General features: G+C 44.2%; 1 protein-coding gene across 1 annotated transcript in view; it reads right to left on the bottom strand.

Annotated features, from left to right (window-relative positions):
• Nucleotides 1-3,518: 3,518 nt before the first annotated feature.
• LOC120920161 (extracellular calcium-sensing receptor-like) overlaps nt 3,519-15,996 on the bottom strand; it is a 122,665-nt gene continuing 110,187 nt past the window's right edge. The window contains exons 4-5 of the mRNA XM_040332081.1: nt 5,246-5,369; nt 3,519-5,064 (exon numbers count right to left, since the gene is read on the bottom strand). Coding sequence (XP_040188015.1) covers nt 4,157-5,064; nt 5,246-5,369 — 1,032 coding nt within the window. The 3' untranslated portion in view covers nt 3,519-4,156. The remainder of the gene's footprint in view (nt 5,065-5,245; nt 5,370-15,996) is intronic.

Below are 15,996 nucleotides of genomic sequence, written 5' to 3'. Positions count from 1 at the left end.
ATTATAGCAGACACATCAGACACTTTTGACACTATTTTGGGACCATTGTCATTTATACAGCGAACAGTGCTATAAAAATGCACTGATTACTGTGTAAATGACACTGGCGAGGGAAGGAGTTGAGCACTAGGGGTCGATCAAGGGGTTAAGTGTGTCCTAGGGAGTGATTCTAACTGTAGGGGGGCTGGTCTCATTAGCACATGACAGAGATCACTGCACCGATGACAGGGAGCAGTAGATCTCTGTCATGTTGCTCAGCAGAACAGGAAAATGTCTTGTTTACATCTCCCTGTTTTGCAGCTCCGTCACACGATCGCGGTCACTCGGCGGACATCAAGTCTGCAGGACCCGCGGTCACACTCACAGAGCACGCGGAGGGCGCGCACGCCCACTATGCCGCGATTTAAAGGTGACATACAGGTACATCCCTTTGCGCAGCTGTGCCATTCTGCCGACGTAAATAGTCGTGCGGAGGTCGGCAAGCATTTAATTATTATTTGTTTTACACTCTTAATTTATTTATTTTTTATTCAACCTTATTGATATAACAAAACAAAAAAAATGGTTTTGACCAGAGATACACTTTATTGATTACAGGTGCATCTCATAAAATAACTTTTTGGTGATAATCTAATTTTATTTCAGTAATTCAATACAAAAAGTTAAACTGATGCGTTACACACGGAGTGATATACAGTGAGGGGAAAAAAGTATTTGATCCCCTGCTGATTTTGGCCAGAGGTGCGGGGGCGAAAGTGACACTTACAGCCATTTGGAGCTGCTCGAAAATACTCGGAAATACTCAGTTCCTGAGCCTTTCCGAGTACATCTGAGTGTTTACGAGTCTCTCCAATGCCCCCCACCTCTGGCCACATGCGGTATTACATGCAATATAAGTCAATGTTTGCCCACTGACAAAGAAATGATCAGTCTATAGTTTTATTGGTTGATTTATTATAACAGTGAGAGACAGAATAACAACAAAAATATCCATAAAAATGCATTTAAAAAAATATATAAATGGATTTAAATTTAAATTGATTTAAATTGAAGACATCACAGAGCTGGTAGATGTTAGAGACCTTGCGTTCCTCTACTTTCTGTTTGAGGATGCCCCACAGATTCTCAATAGGGTTTAGGTCTGGAGACATGCTTGGCCAGTCCATCACCTTTACCCTCAGCTTCTTTAGCAAGGCAGTGGTCATCTTGGAGTTGTGTTTGGGGTCATGACTCATTATCATGTTGGAATACTGCCCTGCGGCCCAGTCTCCGAAGGGAGGGGATCATTCTCTGTTTCAGTATGTCACAGTACATGTTGGCATTCATGGTTCCCTCAATGAACTGAAGCTCCCAAGTGCTGGCAGCACTCATGCAGCCCCAGACCATGACACTCCCACCACCATGCTTGTCTGTAGGCAAGACACACTTGTCTTTGTACTCCTCACCTGTTTGCCGCCACACAGTAACAGGCGCCTCGCGCCTTCATAATGCGTTCTGTGCTGGAACACATACAGCGACCGCGCGATGACGTCATCGCCCGGTGCCGCGTGCGTTCCACCGTGGAACGTGGAAGTGTGCCGCAAATCACGGCGGTTTCTTTGAATCAGTGCTTATGCATTGCACATGCCGCTACCATATAAACAGAACGGTGTGCAGACTGCACACCGTTCTATTATTGTCAGCCGTAGCTCAGCCACACTACAACCAATGGTGCCATCGCTCCCCATGCTGCAAACCAGACCAGGCTGCAACTTCTGCATTATATGCTGCTACATTAACTGCAACAGACTGTCATTGCCGTGGAACAACCTAAGAGATCTTCCTTGCTCTACACCCTACACTACGGAATCCCTTGCTGCTACACTCAAGCCCTGCAAACGGATAAGTAGCAATTGTTTCACTTGTAGTACTATAGAAAGATCTGCTGCATATATTCCTGCTAGAACAATTGCTATTGTTAACTCTGGCTTGTAACCATTAACATACTACTTGGGACTTATTGTTGTGTTTATGGCTGTTTGCTGAGGAACATCTTAAAGGGATATATACTCTCAAATTACCTGAGCTATATTTGCCTCTCTTATGCAATTATCAGTTTCCTCTACATTTCCAATTTACTACGTGCTTGACATAAGTTGTAACTTCTTTATGGGCCCTTGCCCTAAGTTGCTGAACATGTTCGCTTAAACTTTTCTATGCTAAGGGTTGAAGATATCTTATATCAACTCCCTTTGTGGCTTAATGCACTTCTTTATGTTTAAGTGATATGATGTAGTGAACCCCCAAACTCCTGTTCTGTTTGGAGTGATGCCTGGGGTCCCGTACTGATGGTCACTTGCATATAGAAGTGCATTGGAATCTTGACTTGTATTCTATAGTTTTAAACGCTAAGCTTTGGTCGCAGAGAGAGATGATGTAGAGATCCCCCAAACTCCAGTTTGTGTGGAGTGATGCCTGGGGTCCAATACTGAATTTTCACATAGAGTGGTGCATTGAACTCCTTGCTAACCGCAGTTGTGGTTCACTCCGTTCACCAGAGCTGTAACACACACACACACTTGACACCATCTGAACCAAATAAGTTTATTTTGGTCTCATCAGACCATAGGACATGGTTCCAATGGAGATCTTTCAGAAGCGGGACAGATAGGACTTGGGAAGACATTAAAATGATAACTGTACTCTAAGGCAGTGTTTCTCAACTCCAGTCCTCAAGAAACCCCAACAGGTCATGTTTTCAGAATTTCAATTATTTTGCACAGGTGATTTGATCAGTTTCACTGCCTTAGTAATTACCACAGCCATTTCATCTGAGGGAAATCCTAAAAACATGACCTGTTGGGGCGCATTTGAGGACTGGAGTTGAGAAACACTGCTTTGAGGTAAGTACAGTTAAAATGCAATTGCTCCAGTTGTAATAAATCAGGTCACTGTGTCCAGAACTTGAAAAGATTATTCACAACCAACATAAACTATGTTGCCATAGTCTAAATAATACCTGTAATATAAATGTTCATTGTTGACTGTTCAATATTTTTCATCGCTGTTTCTTTGGGTTGGCCTGCAGATTTCTATATCATATATGCATAATTCCATGGAATACCAGCATCCAATCAAAACATTGCATTCCCCAAAATGGCTACTACAGTTCACATTAGAGACATATCTGAACAGCACTTAAAGAGGACCTTAACAGTGGAAGTTGTGCCTACTAATGCCACGTACACATGATCGGATTTTCTGTCGGAAAAACCTTGGAAAAACCATCTAACGGAATTCCGCTCAAGCTTGGCTTGCATACACACGGTCACACAAAAGTTCTCTGAACATTTGACCGTCAAGAACACGGTGACGTACAACACTACGGCGAGCCGAAAAAATTAAGTTATATGCTTCCGAGCATGCGTCAAATTGTTTCTGAGCATGCGTCGGAATTGCTACAGACAAACGGAATTTCCGATAGAAATTTCTTCCGTCTGAAAATTTGAGAACCAGCTCTCAATCTTTTGTTGGCCGTAAATTCCGACAGCAAAAGTTTGATGGAGCATACACACGGTTGGAATTTCCGACCAAATGCTCACATTGTATTTTCTTGTCTTAGTTTCCGATCATGTGTACAGGGCATTAAACCAGAAAGCGACAAAAGGTTAGTCACAAGTTTTTCTATAGGCAGCTAATCATTTACTAATTACTATCTTTCTGGATGTAACCTTTTTTAATAGAGGCAGGGCTTTGCTTCCTCATGTCAGAGCTGCCCCTCTAATGACTAGTAGGGCAATATTCAAGAAGAAGAGGTATGAAGAAGCAGAAGTATTGAAGTTCTTGCACTGAAGGCACCTTGATACAGCTTTCTCTGCAGCAAAAGTAAGAACCGTAGTACTGATATCAACCAATCTAGAGTGCAAATCTCATGAGACTATTAGTGAGAGGTGATTTCTTAGATGATCTCACACTGCAGCTATACACCTAGGATGTGTAAGGCAGAGGAAGATCACTGTTGTTTTTTAGGAGACATTTAAGACAACAATACAGAATTCAGAGCACTGCTTGGACACCATTAACATCTCTAGCTGTACCCTCTATTATAGTAAACCTTCAGTTTTTAAATTCTGGTCACTTTGTTCACTCTTGAGGCTGGTAATCTCAAGAAAAGTCATCATCTTTTTCTACTCCCGGTTATATATCTTTTATTATTCATTTCTGGTTGCAATAAAATAATGTAGCATTTAGGAAAGAAGATACAAACAAGTATCCCCGCAGAGGAAGAAATTATAGCAAATATTTCTACTGTCACCATGTATTTTCCTTTGGTGCTAAGATAAGCGGGGATAAATGTAATCCAAACACTAGCGAACACTAACATACTAAATGTAATGAACTTGGTTTCATTAAAGGTGTCAGGGAGATTCCTGGCCAGAAATGCAACAATGAGGCTAATGGAAGCTAAGAGTCCCATATATGCCAAAACGCATGAAAACAATACTTTAGATCCCTCGTTGCATTCAATAACAATTGTTCCAATTTCTACCATCTTATTGAATTCTTCGAAGGGAGCAGAACTAGTTAGCCATATTAAGCAAATTAGAATCTGTATCAAAGAACAAAAAGGAATAATGTATATTGGAATCCTTCGTCTCACAAGCTTTCTTATTTTAGTTTCTGCTGGATTTGTTGCTCTGAATGCCATGATGACAGTGATAGTCTTTGCTAGTATTATGGAAAGACAAATTGAGAAAATAATGCCAAAGACTACTTGACGTAACATGCAGGTCACAATGGTGGGACGCCCAATGAATACCAATGAGCATAAGAAGCAAAACATAAGGGAAACAAGAAGAAGATAACTGAGCACCCGATTGTTGGCCTTAACAATGGGTGTTTTGTGCTTAATAAGGAATAGGCAAAGTACAAAAAAGGTGAGAAGGCAAAATATAATTGAGATAGAGGCCAGAGAAGATCCCAGTATGTCATCATAAGCCAGAAACTGGATGGATTTTGGAACACATTTCTCTTTGGATAGATTTGGCCATTGATCTTCTGGACACTTAAGACATTCATTAGCATCTATGGAATAAACATAAGAAACTGTTGATATTTTATCATATAGTATGCTAATCAGGAGATGCAATTCAAGGTACGTAAGTAAGTAACTAAAAAATACATATATAATATATAACTTCTTAAAAAAAAAAAAAACTGTAACCATCATCATTATCAGATGAATCTAATTGGGTTTGTATAGTACCATTAGCATTGAGGATTTCGCCTTCAGAACATGGAACGCAGTCAAAACAACAGATCTTTTGTCCTTGACGATTAGCTCTTCTGAATCCTTTTGGACAAGGATAACTGCAGACAGAAATCGGGGGCTAATAGTGGGGTAAAGAGAAAAAGAATAAGTTAGACAAAGTAGCAAATAATAATAAGTAGCAAGAAAGTACAATTCAAGAATTATACGAAAAAAAGGTATGGTACTGATAACTGATTTGTATTCATTTCTATAAGGACATTATAAACCAGGGGTAAGGAATTCAAATTCACAGAGCCCCGGTCAGTAAAGTTTTGTTCCATTACGGGTCTGAGTCTCCTATTTGTGGTAGGACCCAGATCTTTTATATCACAACCCTTTCCCACCCGTACATTGCAGTATCTCCTTTACATGATAGCCCCTCTTTCTTGTATAACAGTCCCTTCACAGCCCCCCTTTCTTGTCTACCAGTGCCCTTCACAGCCCCCTCTTTTCTTGTATACCAGTTCCCTTAACAGCCCCTCTTTCTTGTTTCCCAGTTACTTTCACATAGCCCATCTAAACCTTTTTAACCTAGCTTGCACCATGGTTGGTTGGAGGGGTGTGTGGCGTGTCTGGACAGAGGTTAGACTGCCCAGATTTCCCTGTTGGTGGGTGGGTTATTGGTTGCTGGAACCGCAAGGTGTCTTGGCAGCAAGTAACCGGCTTGTGAGCTTGGGGGTTGGGTGGTCCTGCCCGCAGCCTCGCCCTCAGTCCTGGAATGCTGTGCCTTCTGCCTGCCAGTGGCAGCGAGAGGAGTTATTATTGGGAGAGGACACCCAGGCTGCTGAGTGGCAGAGCCACGGACCAGATATGACTCTTATTCGGACCGCTGTCCGTTAATTAGTGACGCCTGTTATAAATTATATGTAGTTATTCTTAAATGGTAATATATTTGTGTAAGTCAGTAGGCACAATTCCCAAGGCTAACCTGCAAAGACATACCATAGATCTTTATTTACAAAAATGTCACAATAATGTCAAATAAAATCTGAATACCTACTTTAAAGTGGTTAGCCATGACTAAGCACTGATCGCAGTGCGAAATGCGTAGGCTGTATCCCACCCTTTTCTGTTATTTGTAGTGCATTTTCCATCCACTGTTTTTTAATAAAGACAACCTAAGGTTTTTTTTGGAAGTGCGGCTGTCCATCCTTCTAGCTTCCACATTTTTACCTACTTTAAAGTGATTGTAAAGTCTTACGTTTATATATTTTTTTAAATAACAAAAAGGTTTATACTTACCTGCCCTGTACAATGGAATCGCACAGAGCAACCCTAAGAGCCTCATATTCTCGGGTCACCCACCAGCACTCCTTGCTCCTGCACTTCTCAGTTTGCCACCATAGAAAGCTGCTTCCTATTGTGGCACACCCGGGTGCTTGAACCTGAGCCCCGCTGACTGTGTCTATTGACAAAGACAGTGAGGCTGGCCCTGCTCTTTGTCACTAGGTTTGGCTGACAAATGTGGGAAAACGTTTAACCACTGTGACAGGAGTTACATTTAGGCCTCATTCACATAGGAAAACCTATCATTACACATATGCAAGATGTCGTCTTTACCCACACAGGATGCTAAGGTGTTCCATGCATCCATGTGCAGACAGTCCCATTCATGTATCTTGGTGTACAGTGGCTGCACTGGTCCCAATTCGACAGCCATGTGGGTTCTGGTGCATTTACTCAAATGCTGATTAGCATGCATTCAGGGACAGGCATCCACACGGCTGTCAAATTGGGATCAGTCACTGCGTCCTAATAGGCATTTATTGTGTACCCATCAGCACACCTATGTGAATGAGGCCTAAATGCTGTTTTTAGTTCAATTACCATTACTGTTTGGGCATTTTCTTTCTTTTTCTTCCATTTTCTGTACTGGCCAGCAGAAATCCTCCCTCCCTCCTCTTCACAGCACAGGGTAATTAAAGGAGAAGTCCACTCTGAGATTTTTAGGCTGGGCTTCTCCTAAGGGTTACAGGAGTGCAATTGGTTTTGCACTCCTGTGACCATTTTCAGTGGAGAGTGGTATGAGATCCGCTCTTTGCTGACGTCACAAGGATCAGACGAGGCAGCGCGTCATCCCGACTTCCAAAGTCTGGACTAGCCAGCTGCCTTGACGGATGGCAGTCTCAGTGAGCAACTGAGACATCGAGACAGCCACTCCCCACCCCTCCACAGCTCAGCACTCCAATGAGCGCGGAGGAGCAGAGCAGGAGCAATGCTGACTGACAGTCAGCAACTCTCTGCTCGGGGAGGAATGAGAACCGAGTCATCGGCAGTGTTCTGTGGCTCTGTTCTCAGTGAAGAGCCGGCGGGGGACAGATGCAGCATCGGTCTGATGCTCAATTTACCTAGGTAAGTATGAATAGCCCAAAAAAAAAACATACTTCTCTTTTAAGCTTTAACATAAAAAAAAATAATAATCATTGCTGAAAGGGTTACATTTTGGTCTGGTGCAGTAGCCAAAGTAGTGGTCTAAGCAGTAGCCAACTAGAATATAATTTAAAATTTTTATTATTTCACATATACAGTGTGTGTGTGTGTGTGTGTGTGTGTGTGTGTGTGTGTGTGTATATATATATATATATATATATATATATATATATATATATATATATATATATATATATTGTGACGGTATGCAATACATGACAATAGGTACATTTCACCTCGCATTCGTTCCATTATGAGGGAGTGAACCGAATCCGGGCCGCGTTTCACAGCCTCTGGGGCTGGCTGGGTTTCCTGTCCGGATGTTTGGGTCCACTGGAGTCCACAGTCAGGTGGACTTTAAAAGACCAGGAAGAGAGCACAACGGTCGGCTGAGGTTTTTGGAGACTCAGGAGGGAACCTGAGTGTGAGGGGCTCTATGGAAAGTAACTGCAAGAAAAGTTTTGCTTTATTGTTATTTTGTGGGTGATGGGGACCAGCCCCGCACTGTATAGAGAGGAGATCCCGTTTGTCTAGTTTAGCGCCGTACAGCAAGGATTTAATTTACGGTTTTGTTTATTTTGACCTACAAACCATTTAGAAATAAAATCTGGCATCCGCCAGACTTAAAAGAAAGTGCCTGCTTGCGGACTGTGATTCAGAAAAAGGCGATTCCCACGCGCTAATCCCTCACACGTGGTGGATTCAGCGGGCACTTTTCTGAAAATGGAGGAAATGTTAAAGGCCCTGCTACAGGCCAATGCGGCTCAGCGAGAAACCAACTGCCAAGTCGCAGAGGCTGCTGCAGCACAACAGGCTGCCCAGCAGGAGATGAACCGACAGTTCGCCGAAGCTCTGGTGGAATTGAAAAAGGGGTCCGCACCTCCGGTGTCAGCGGAACCAAAGATAGTACATGCCTCCTACCACCTGCAAAAGATGACGCCGGCGGATGATGTTGAGGCGTACATGGCGACTTTCGAGAGAGTCGCTGTCCGTGAAGGATGGCCAAAAGAGCAGTGGGCAGGGCTATTGGCCCCATTTCTAACAGGAGAACCCCAAAAGGCCTATTTTGACCTAGAACCAGATAAGGCCCAGGACTATGAGACCCTAAAGACAGAGATACTCGCACGCTTGGGTGTCACCATGGCCGTCCGCGCCCAGCGCGTGCATCAGTGGTCCTACTCCAGCAACAAGCCACCCCGGTCACAAATTTTTGACCTGGTCCACCTCACCAGGAAGTGGCTGCAGCCAGAGACCCTGATCAGCCCTCAGATTGTGGAGCGTGTGGTAATGGACCGGTACCTGCGTGCGCTTCCTGCTGCCCTGAGGAAGTGGGTCGGACAGGGGGACCCCAGCACTGCAGCCCAAATAGTGGACCTAGTGGAGAGGCACAGTGCTACCGAGGACTTGGTAAACCCACCTACGCCCCACTTCGCTGTGTCTAGGGGTGCAAGATCTCCCAGCGGTTCGGGTAAGACTGTTCCGGGGTTCAAGAGCTTGGGGACAGTGGATAAAACTGTTGTTACAGCAGATGAGACTGTAGGTCCTAGACCTAGAGACTGGCCAAAGAAGCCAGGAAGGTCTTTGGGACCGTTAAGAGGACTGGGGGTCGGACAAATACGGTGTTTTCGTTACCATGCATTAGGCCATATTGCTGCAGACTGCCCTCTAAATGATGAACCTATGCAATGCGATTATGCTGATAGGAAAAGACGCATCTCGCTGTTTGCACAGGTCGCATGTGTTGCGGTAGCTCAGAGTCGCCCTGAAAAACAGATGTGCGTTATTTTAGTGGATGGCAAGCCTCTCACAGCCCTACTAGACTCTGGTAGTGTGGTGACCCTAGTCAGGAGTGCTTGTGTAGACCCCGCAAAACTACACCCCAGTAGTATTGGGGTAATTTGCATCCATGGGGACACTCGGGACTACCAGACAGCGGTGGTTGAGGTTGATACTCCCTGGGGCAGTGTAACACATTCAGTGGGGGTGGTACCCTCATTGCTCCATTAAGTTTTAGTGGGGAGAGATTTTCCCCATTTTTGGAAGTTATGGGAGAGCCAAGGGAGGCTCGTAGATAGCGCTCCCCCTGCTGGGGAAACACAAGAACTCTCTCCAGACCCGTTTTGCCAAAGGGAAAGGTATGTTGTTGGTGGGGGTCGAGGAAGCCGGAGATCCCCTTCCTTTCCCTGCCATAGCCGGGGAACCGGAGGACTGGGAAGCTAGCACCCAGCCTGAGGGTAACGAACAGGAAGTCCCATCTGACCCTGACATGGAGAGTAGCCAAAATGTGGTACCAGACCTGGAAGTCAGGAGAGAGGACCGAGCAGCTGCGAGAGCTCACACTCATGAGAGCCAGGGAAAATGTTAAGATGTTGGATGGGGAACCGGTGGATCCTAATTGGTGGTGTCCTTCCCCTACATGGCAATTAAAAACAATTTGTTATATCGAGTGATACAACATGGAGAGGAAGAGGTAGAACAGCTACTGGTTCCCAAACCCTTTCTCAGGATAGTCCTAGACCTGGCTCATGGTCATGTAATGGGGGGACATCGCGTGGTCGAAAAAAACAGGGAGAGAATCACTCAAAGATTTTTCTGGCCCGTTTTGCATGCAGAGGTCAAGGAGTACTGTGAATCATGCCCCGAGTGCCAATTGTCTGCACCGACGTCCCATTTCCGCAGCCCCCTTGTTCCTCTACCAATAATCAAGGTCCCCTTTGAGAGGATTGGCATCGACCTGGTGGGGCCGGTCGTGAAATCGGCTCGAGGACACCAGCATATTCTGGTGATCCTGGACTATGCGACTCGCTATCCTAAGGCCATACCCTTGCGTAACACCTCCGCGTAACACCTCCGCTGAGGCTACCTGGACCAGGGAATTGGTCCAGGTATTTAGTCAAGTGGGGATCCCAAAGGAGGTCTTGACTGATCAGGGCACACCTTTTATGTCGAGGGTTACCAAATAGTTGTGTAGATTGTACAAAATCTCCCATCTCCGCACTTCTGTCTACCACCCCCAGACAGATGGTCTGGTCGAAAGATTTAATAAAACATTGAAGAGTATGATGAAAAAGGTGGTCGACAAAGATGGGAGAAACTGGGATTTGTTGCTACCATATCTTATGTTTGCCATACGAGAGGTCCCGCAGGCATCCACAGGCTATTCCCCCTTTGAGCTCTTGTATGGTAGGCATCCCAGGGGCCTGCTAGATGTGGCCAAAGAAACGTGGGAAGGAGAGGTCAGCCCATATAGGAGCGTCATAGAGCATGTCTCTTTGATGCAGGATCGAATCACAGCTGTCCTGCCCCTGGTACGGGAACATATGGAGCGAGCCCAGGAGGCCCAGAGGAGGGTCTATAACCGGGGTGCCAAGGTCCGTTCTTTCAGCCCAGGGGACAGAGTGTTGCTACTGGTTACCACGGTAGAAAGTAAGTTTCTAGCAAAGTGGCAGGGTCCCTTCGAGGTTGTTGAAAGGGTGGGGGAGGTAAACTACAAAGTCTACCAGCCAGGGAAAAGGAAACCACACCAAATTTACCATGTGAATCTCTTAAAGCCCTGGAAGGACCGAGAGACTTTACTGGCCACGTCCCCGCCTCCAACAGACCGGGTACCCATGACACCTGACGTCCCCCTCACGGATTCCCTGTCTGTAGCACAACAAACTGACGTTAGGGCATTCATGCAGAAAAATAGAGACTTTCTCCCCCTTTCCCGGACTGACCAACACGTTCCAACACATGACATAGTGACGGAACCAGGGATTCGGGTAAATGTAAAACCGTATAGAATTCCAGAGGCTCGGCGAGAGGCGGTTGCGGAGGAAATAAAAAATATGTTGGAGTTGGATGTGATCGAAGAGTCCCACAGTGAGTGGTCAAGTCCCATAGTGCTGGTCCCAAAACCTGATGGCAGTATCAGGTTTTGTAATGACTTTAGAAAACGTAACTGTGTGTCCAAGTTTGACGCCTACCCGATGCCAGGTGAGCCCTATGGACAATCAGGGACGGTCGGATTACCAAGGTGCTGGCAATGCACGTAGCAGTAGCAATAGGAGGAAGGAGATGGACAGCCGCACTCCGAAATAACTTTTCAAAAAAGTTGTCTTTTATTTTTCAAGCAGGAACATGCATAATCACCACAACCATAAAACAGGACAGCCGACTAGTTTCGCACTCTTGCTAGTGCTTAATCATGGCTGAAATATAGTTCAAACACAGTAAAATTTATACCAAACATCAAATTTAACATGTGATTTTTTCAGCCTATGGCATCATAGAATTAATTGAAGAAGGGTACACACCCAAAATCAAGGCAATTAAGAGAAACACACATGTGTATAAAAAACCCAAAGCACATCTTATGCCGCATACAGACGATCGTTTTTTGTGATGAAAAAAAAATTACGTTTGAAGTGATGAAAAAAAACGACATTTTTGAAACTTCATTTTCAAAAACGATGTAGCATACACACCATCATTTTGAAAAATGATGAACAAAGTGACGGCACTCTAAAGGGGAAGTTCTATTCGCCTTGAGGCTGCTTTTAGCTGTAAAAGATGATTCGTGCTTTTTTTGTCTGTTACAGCGTGATGAATGTGCTTACTCCATTATGAATGGTAGTTTTACCTCCCGTCTCAAAACTTGCCTCTGGGCAAGTGCGGGTTTAAAAACGTCGTTTTGCCCACACACTATCATTTTCATTGACACAAAAAATGACATTTTGAAAAACGACACAAAAAATTCGAGCATGTTCGAATTTTTTTTTGGTCGTTTTTCTGAAGACATAAAACGACATTTTCCCCACACACTATCATTTTAAATGACGTTTTCAAAAACTTCATTTTTTTTCATCACAAAAAACGACCGTCTGTATGCGGCATTAAACACTGTGAAGTACAAAGATATATGCATAGATTTAAAAAAAGCACAAAAGGAAAATTAAGTAAAAAAAAAATATATATATATATATATATATATATATATATATATATATATATATATATATATATATATATATTTATATATATATATATTGTGACAGAGTACATGATTCCAGGTATGTCAGTGTGAGATTGGAAAGGTCAGCTTTCCCTGTCGTAGAGAGGGTTAAGCCTGGCCCAACAGGTAAACCTCCTCTCTCTCCCTATTAATTAGCCTGCACCTGATGGAGTCTAGGGAGAGGGAGAGCTCAGTGTGAGATCCAGGCTGTGCTGGATGGGCAGACTGAAGTCTGTCTGTGTATCTGAGGAACAAGGTCTGTCAGAACTTATTGTTTATATTGAACTATTATTTTGTTTGTTTATACTGGAGGCCGGAATAGCCGCTCCAGTAACCCGTAGTGAGGGACACTACTGTTTAGTTAGCCTCCTAAGCTGGAGTAGGCCTTTTTGTTTGTATTATTATTTTTGATGCAATAAAGCCATATTTATTGCTATTTTGGTGACTTTGCTGCGCTGCATGTTTCACTATTTCTACTAACCCAAGCTACTTTGCCACAATATATATACTTAAAAAAAAAAAAAAAAAAGATTATATGATGGTGAAATGATAAAATGAAATAATAAGGTATATATAATATAATAAAATATAAATAAATAAAAGTACATATACCCACAATGTCTATTGGAGCAACATATATATATATATATATATATATATATATATATATATATATATATATATATATATATATATATACATGAAGTCAAGCAAACCTAAACCTTAATATATGTGTATTAAAGGGGCCACGAAAATTTTACGGGGTATTACAGGCGGTTTATACCCAATTTTGCCACCATTGCCACCCCCTTGACCGACCTGACGAAGGGTAGGGGGTCGGTCATGGTTAAGTGGAATCCTGAAGCTGAGGAGGCAGCTACATGACAATAGGTACGATACATGACAATAGGTACATTTCACCTCCCATTCGTTCCATTATGAGGGAGTGAACCGAATCCGGGCCGGGTTTCACAGCCTCTGGGACTGGCTGGGGTTCCGGTCCGGATGTTTGGGTCCACTGGAGTCCACAGTCAGGTGGACTTTAAAAGACCAGGAAGAGAGCACAACGGTCGGCTGAGGTTTTTGGAGACTCAGGAGGGAACCTGAATGTGAGGGGCTCTATGGAAAGTAACTGCAAGAAAAGGTTTGCTTTATTGTTATTTTGTGGGTGATGGGGACCAGCCCCGCACTGTATAGAGAGGAGATCCCGTTTGTCTAGTTTAGCGCCGGACGGCAAAGCTAATCCCTCACAAAATATACACACACAGTGTATATATTATATATTAGGGCTGTGCAAATTAACTTTTAATTGATCGATTAATCTTTAATTTTTTTGATCGATCAAAATCTTTTTGAACGATTAAAATTCTTTTGATTGGTACTCAACCGCTCCGCCGGCTTCTGGGTCTTCAGGGAGTTTCGTTGGAGATCCAGTAACGTCACGGACACTGGCGGGGCTTGCCGTGTCCATCTGAAGGGCTCCTTTGCTGTGCCTTCATATCTGCATGCTGGCGGGACCTTACTATCTGCCACACGCAAGGGCTGTTACACTTCCCTCTATCAACCTGGGATTCTACAACCATCCACTATATATATATATATATATATATATATATATATATATATATATATATATATATATATATATATATATATATATATATATATATAGTCGTTACCCTCTGACCGAGAGTGATGTGGATCACAAACACGCGACAAGACTTACAACATAAATAGACCTGAAGTGTGCCTTGGTGGTCTGGTCAGTATGCCAAGAAAAGGGGGCATACACAAAGTAAGTAATGGGTAGTTAATTGAAGAAGGATATGCTGAGAAGTGCCCTGAAAAAGGGAAGGGCGGGAGGGTGTCGGATGCGATTGAATGCGCAGACTCACGGACATGAGGTGAGCTGGGAAGAGTCGGCCCAGTGACGTGTAGTACCGCACACTGAACCGACAAAGAGCATGTGTGAGTGGGCTGCGTAAATACCCTCCGGGCTCCTCCCATAAACTCAGGCCACCACATTGGCCTTCTTATTTATGGTCGTTACCCTCTGACCGAGAGTGATGTGGATCACATAAACACGCGACAAGCCTTACAACATAAATAGACCTGAAGTGTGCCTTGGTGGTCTGGTCAGTATGCCAAGAAAAGGGGGCAAAAGACTCAGATAGGGAAATAGATTTTATTGATTTCTTGTATCTATTAAGCCAGCTTGGTAAAGGCTTGTGTCATTCCTTCCTGAGGATTTGGGATGTATGTGGCAAAACAAGGAGACTTCCATCAGTGTGGTATCTTGATTACGTGGTCTGCTACTCCCTGTTGGGAGGCAGCTGAGGCTGCTCTAATTCAGAAAGAATGTGTCAGAGAACTGACTGGGGTTTGAAGAGTACATTACTTAGGAGGATTCTGACATGCTTGACACACGGGCTGCCACTCAGGGAGCTGGTTTAGAAAGGGTAGCAACAAGCTACCATCAGATTGGCTGGGTAGATGGAGCAGTAGTCGGTCGAGCACCATCACTGGGTGTCAGGCGTTGTAAGTCTGAAACAGGTTGATGTCAACCCCCGCGGCTGGTTTGTTGCATTTGCAGACTGTGAGAGTGTAGGGGTTCGAAAGCGAGTCGGGTGGCGTCGGAGCAGTGTCGGACTGCCGGAGCCGCTGACTGTAAATTCACTAGATCGTAGGGAACCATAGAAGGCCTGGTAGATGGCTGTTTGGGTGACTATGCTGGGCAAAGCCCTAAACAGGGAGCGAGTAAGGATTTCAGACATGTCCCTAAAGAGGGCACTCTTGAAAGGTAGGCGCTTGCCACTGACTACAGGTTGGTGCTTCTGTATGGCCTGTAGAAGGGACTTGACTGCACAGGCTCGAGAATACTGACGGTTTACTGGGGTCCTGCAGGGACAGGAAATGCTGCATGCCATCTAGATATGGCGTGATAGTATTTTGAGAAAGGGTCAGCTGCGGGTGGCAACACCATATGAAGTCTAGGTTGTGTCTAACGTTGCCTATTGCTGCTCCGGGGCAAGGGGCCAAAAATTTGCGGTTAGTGTTCCAAGCAGTGCGATAGGCCTTCAGTGTGTTGCGTGCCAAGGAGTGGTTAATAAGCTGGGTTGCATGGTGAGATGCGACTTCAGTCCATGGTGGGACAGGGATAGTTGTTGGGTCAGCTCCAGGCTTTCGCTGGAAAAAACAACCATTCCAAAGTTAGAATGGGAAAGCGCATCAGCTGCGATTTTGCATTTGCCTGGAATATGTCTACATAAGATATTAACTG

This window comes from Rana temporaria, chromosome 13 (assembly GCF_905171775.1).
Source record: "Rana temporaria chromosome 13, aRanTem1.1, whole genome shotgun sequence".
NCBI classification, from domain to species: Eukaryota; Metazoa; Chordata; class Amphibia; order Anura; family Ranidae; genus Rana; species Rana temporaria.
Note: the sequence above shows the minus strand (reverse complement) of the source record. Positions and strands in the feature narration are given on the sequence as shown.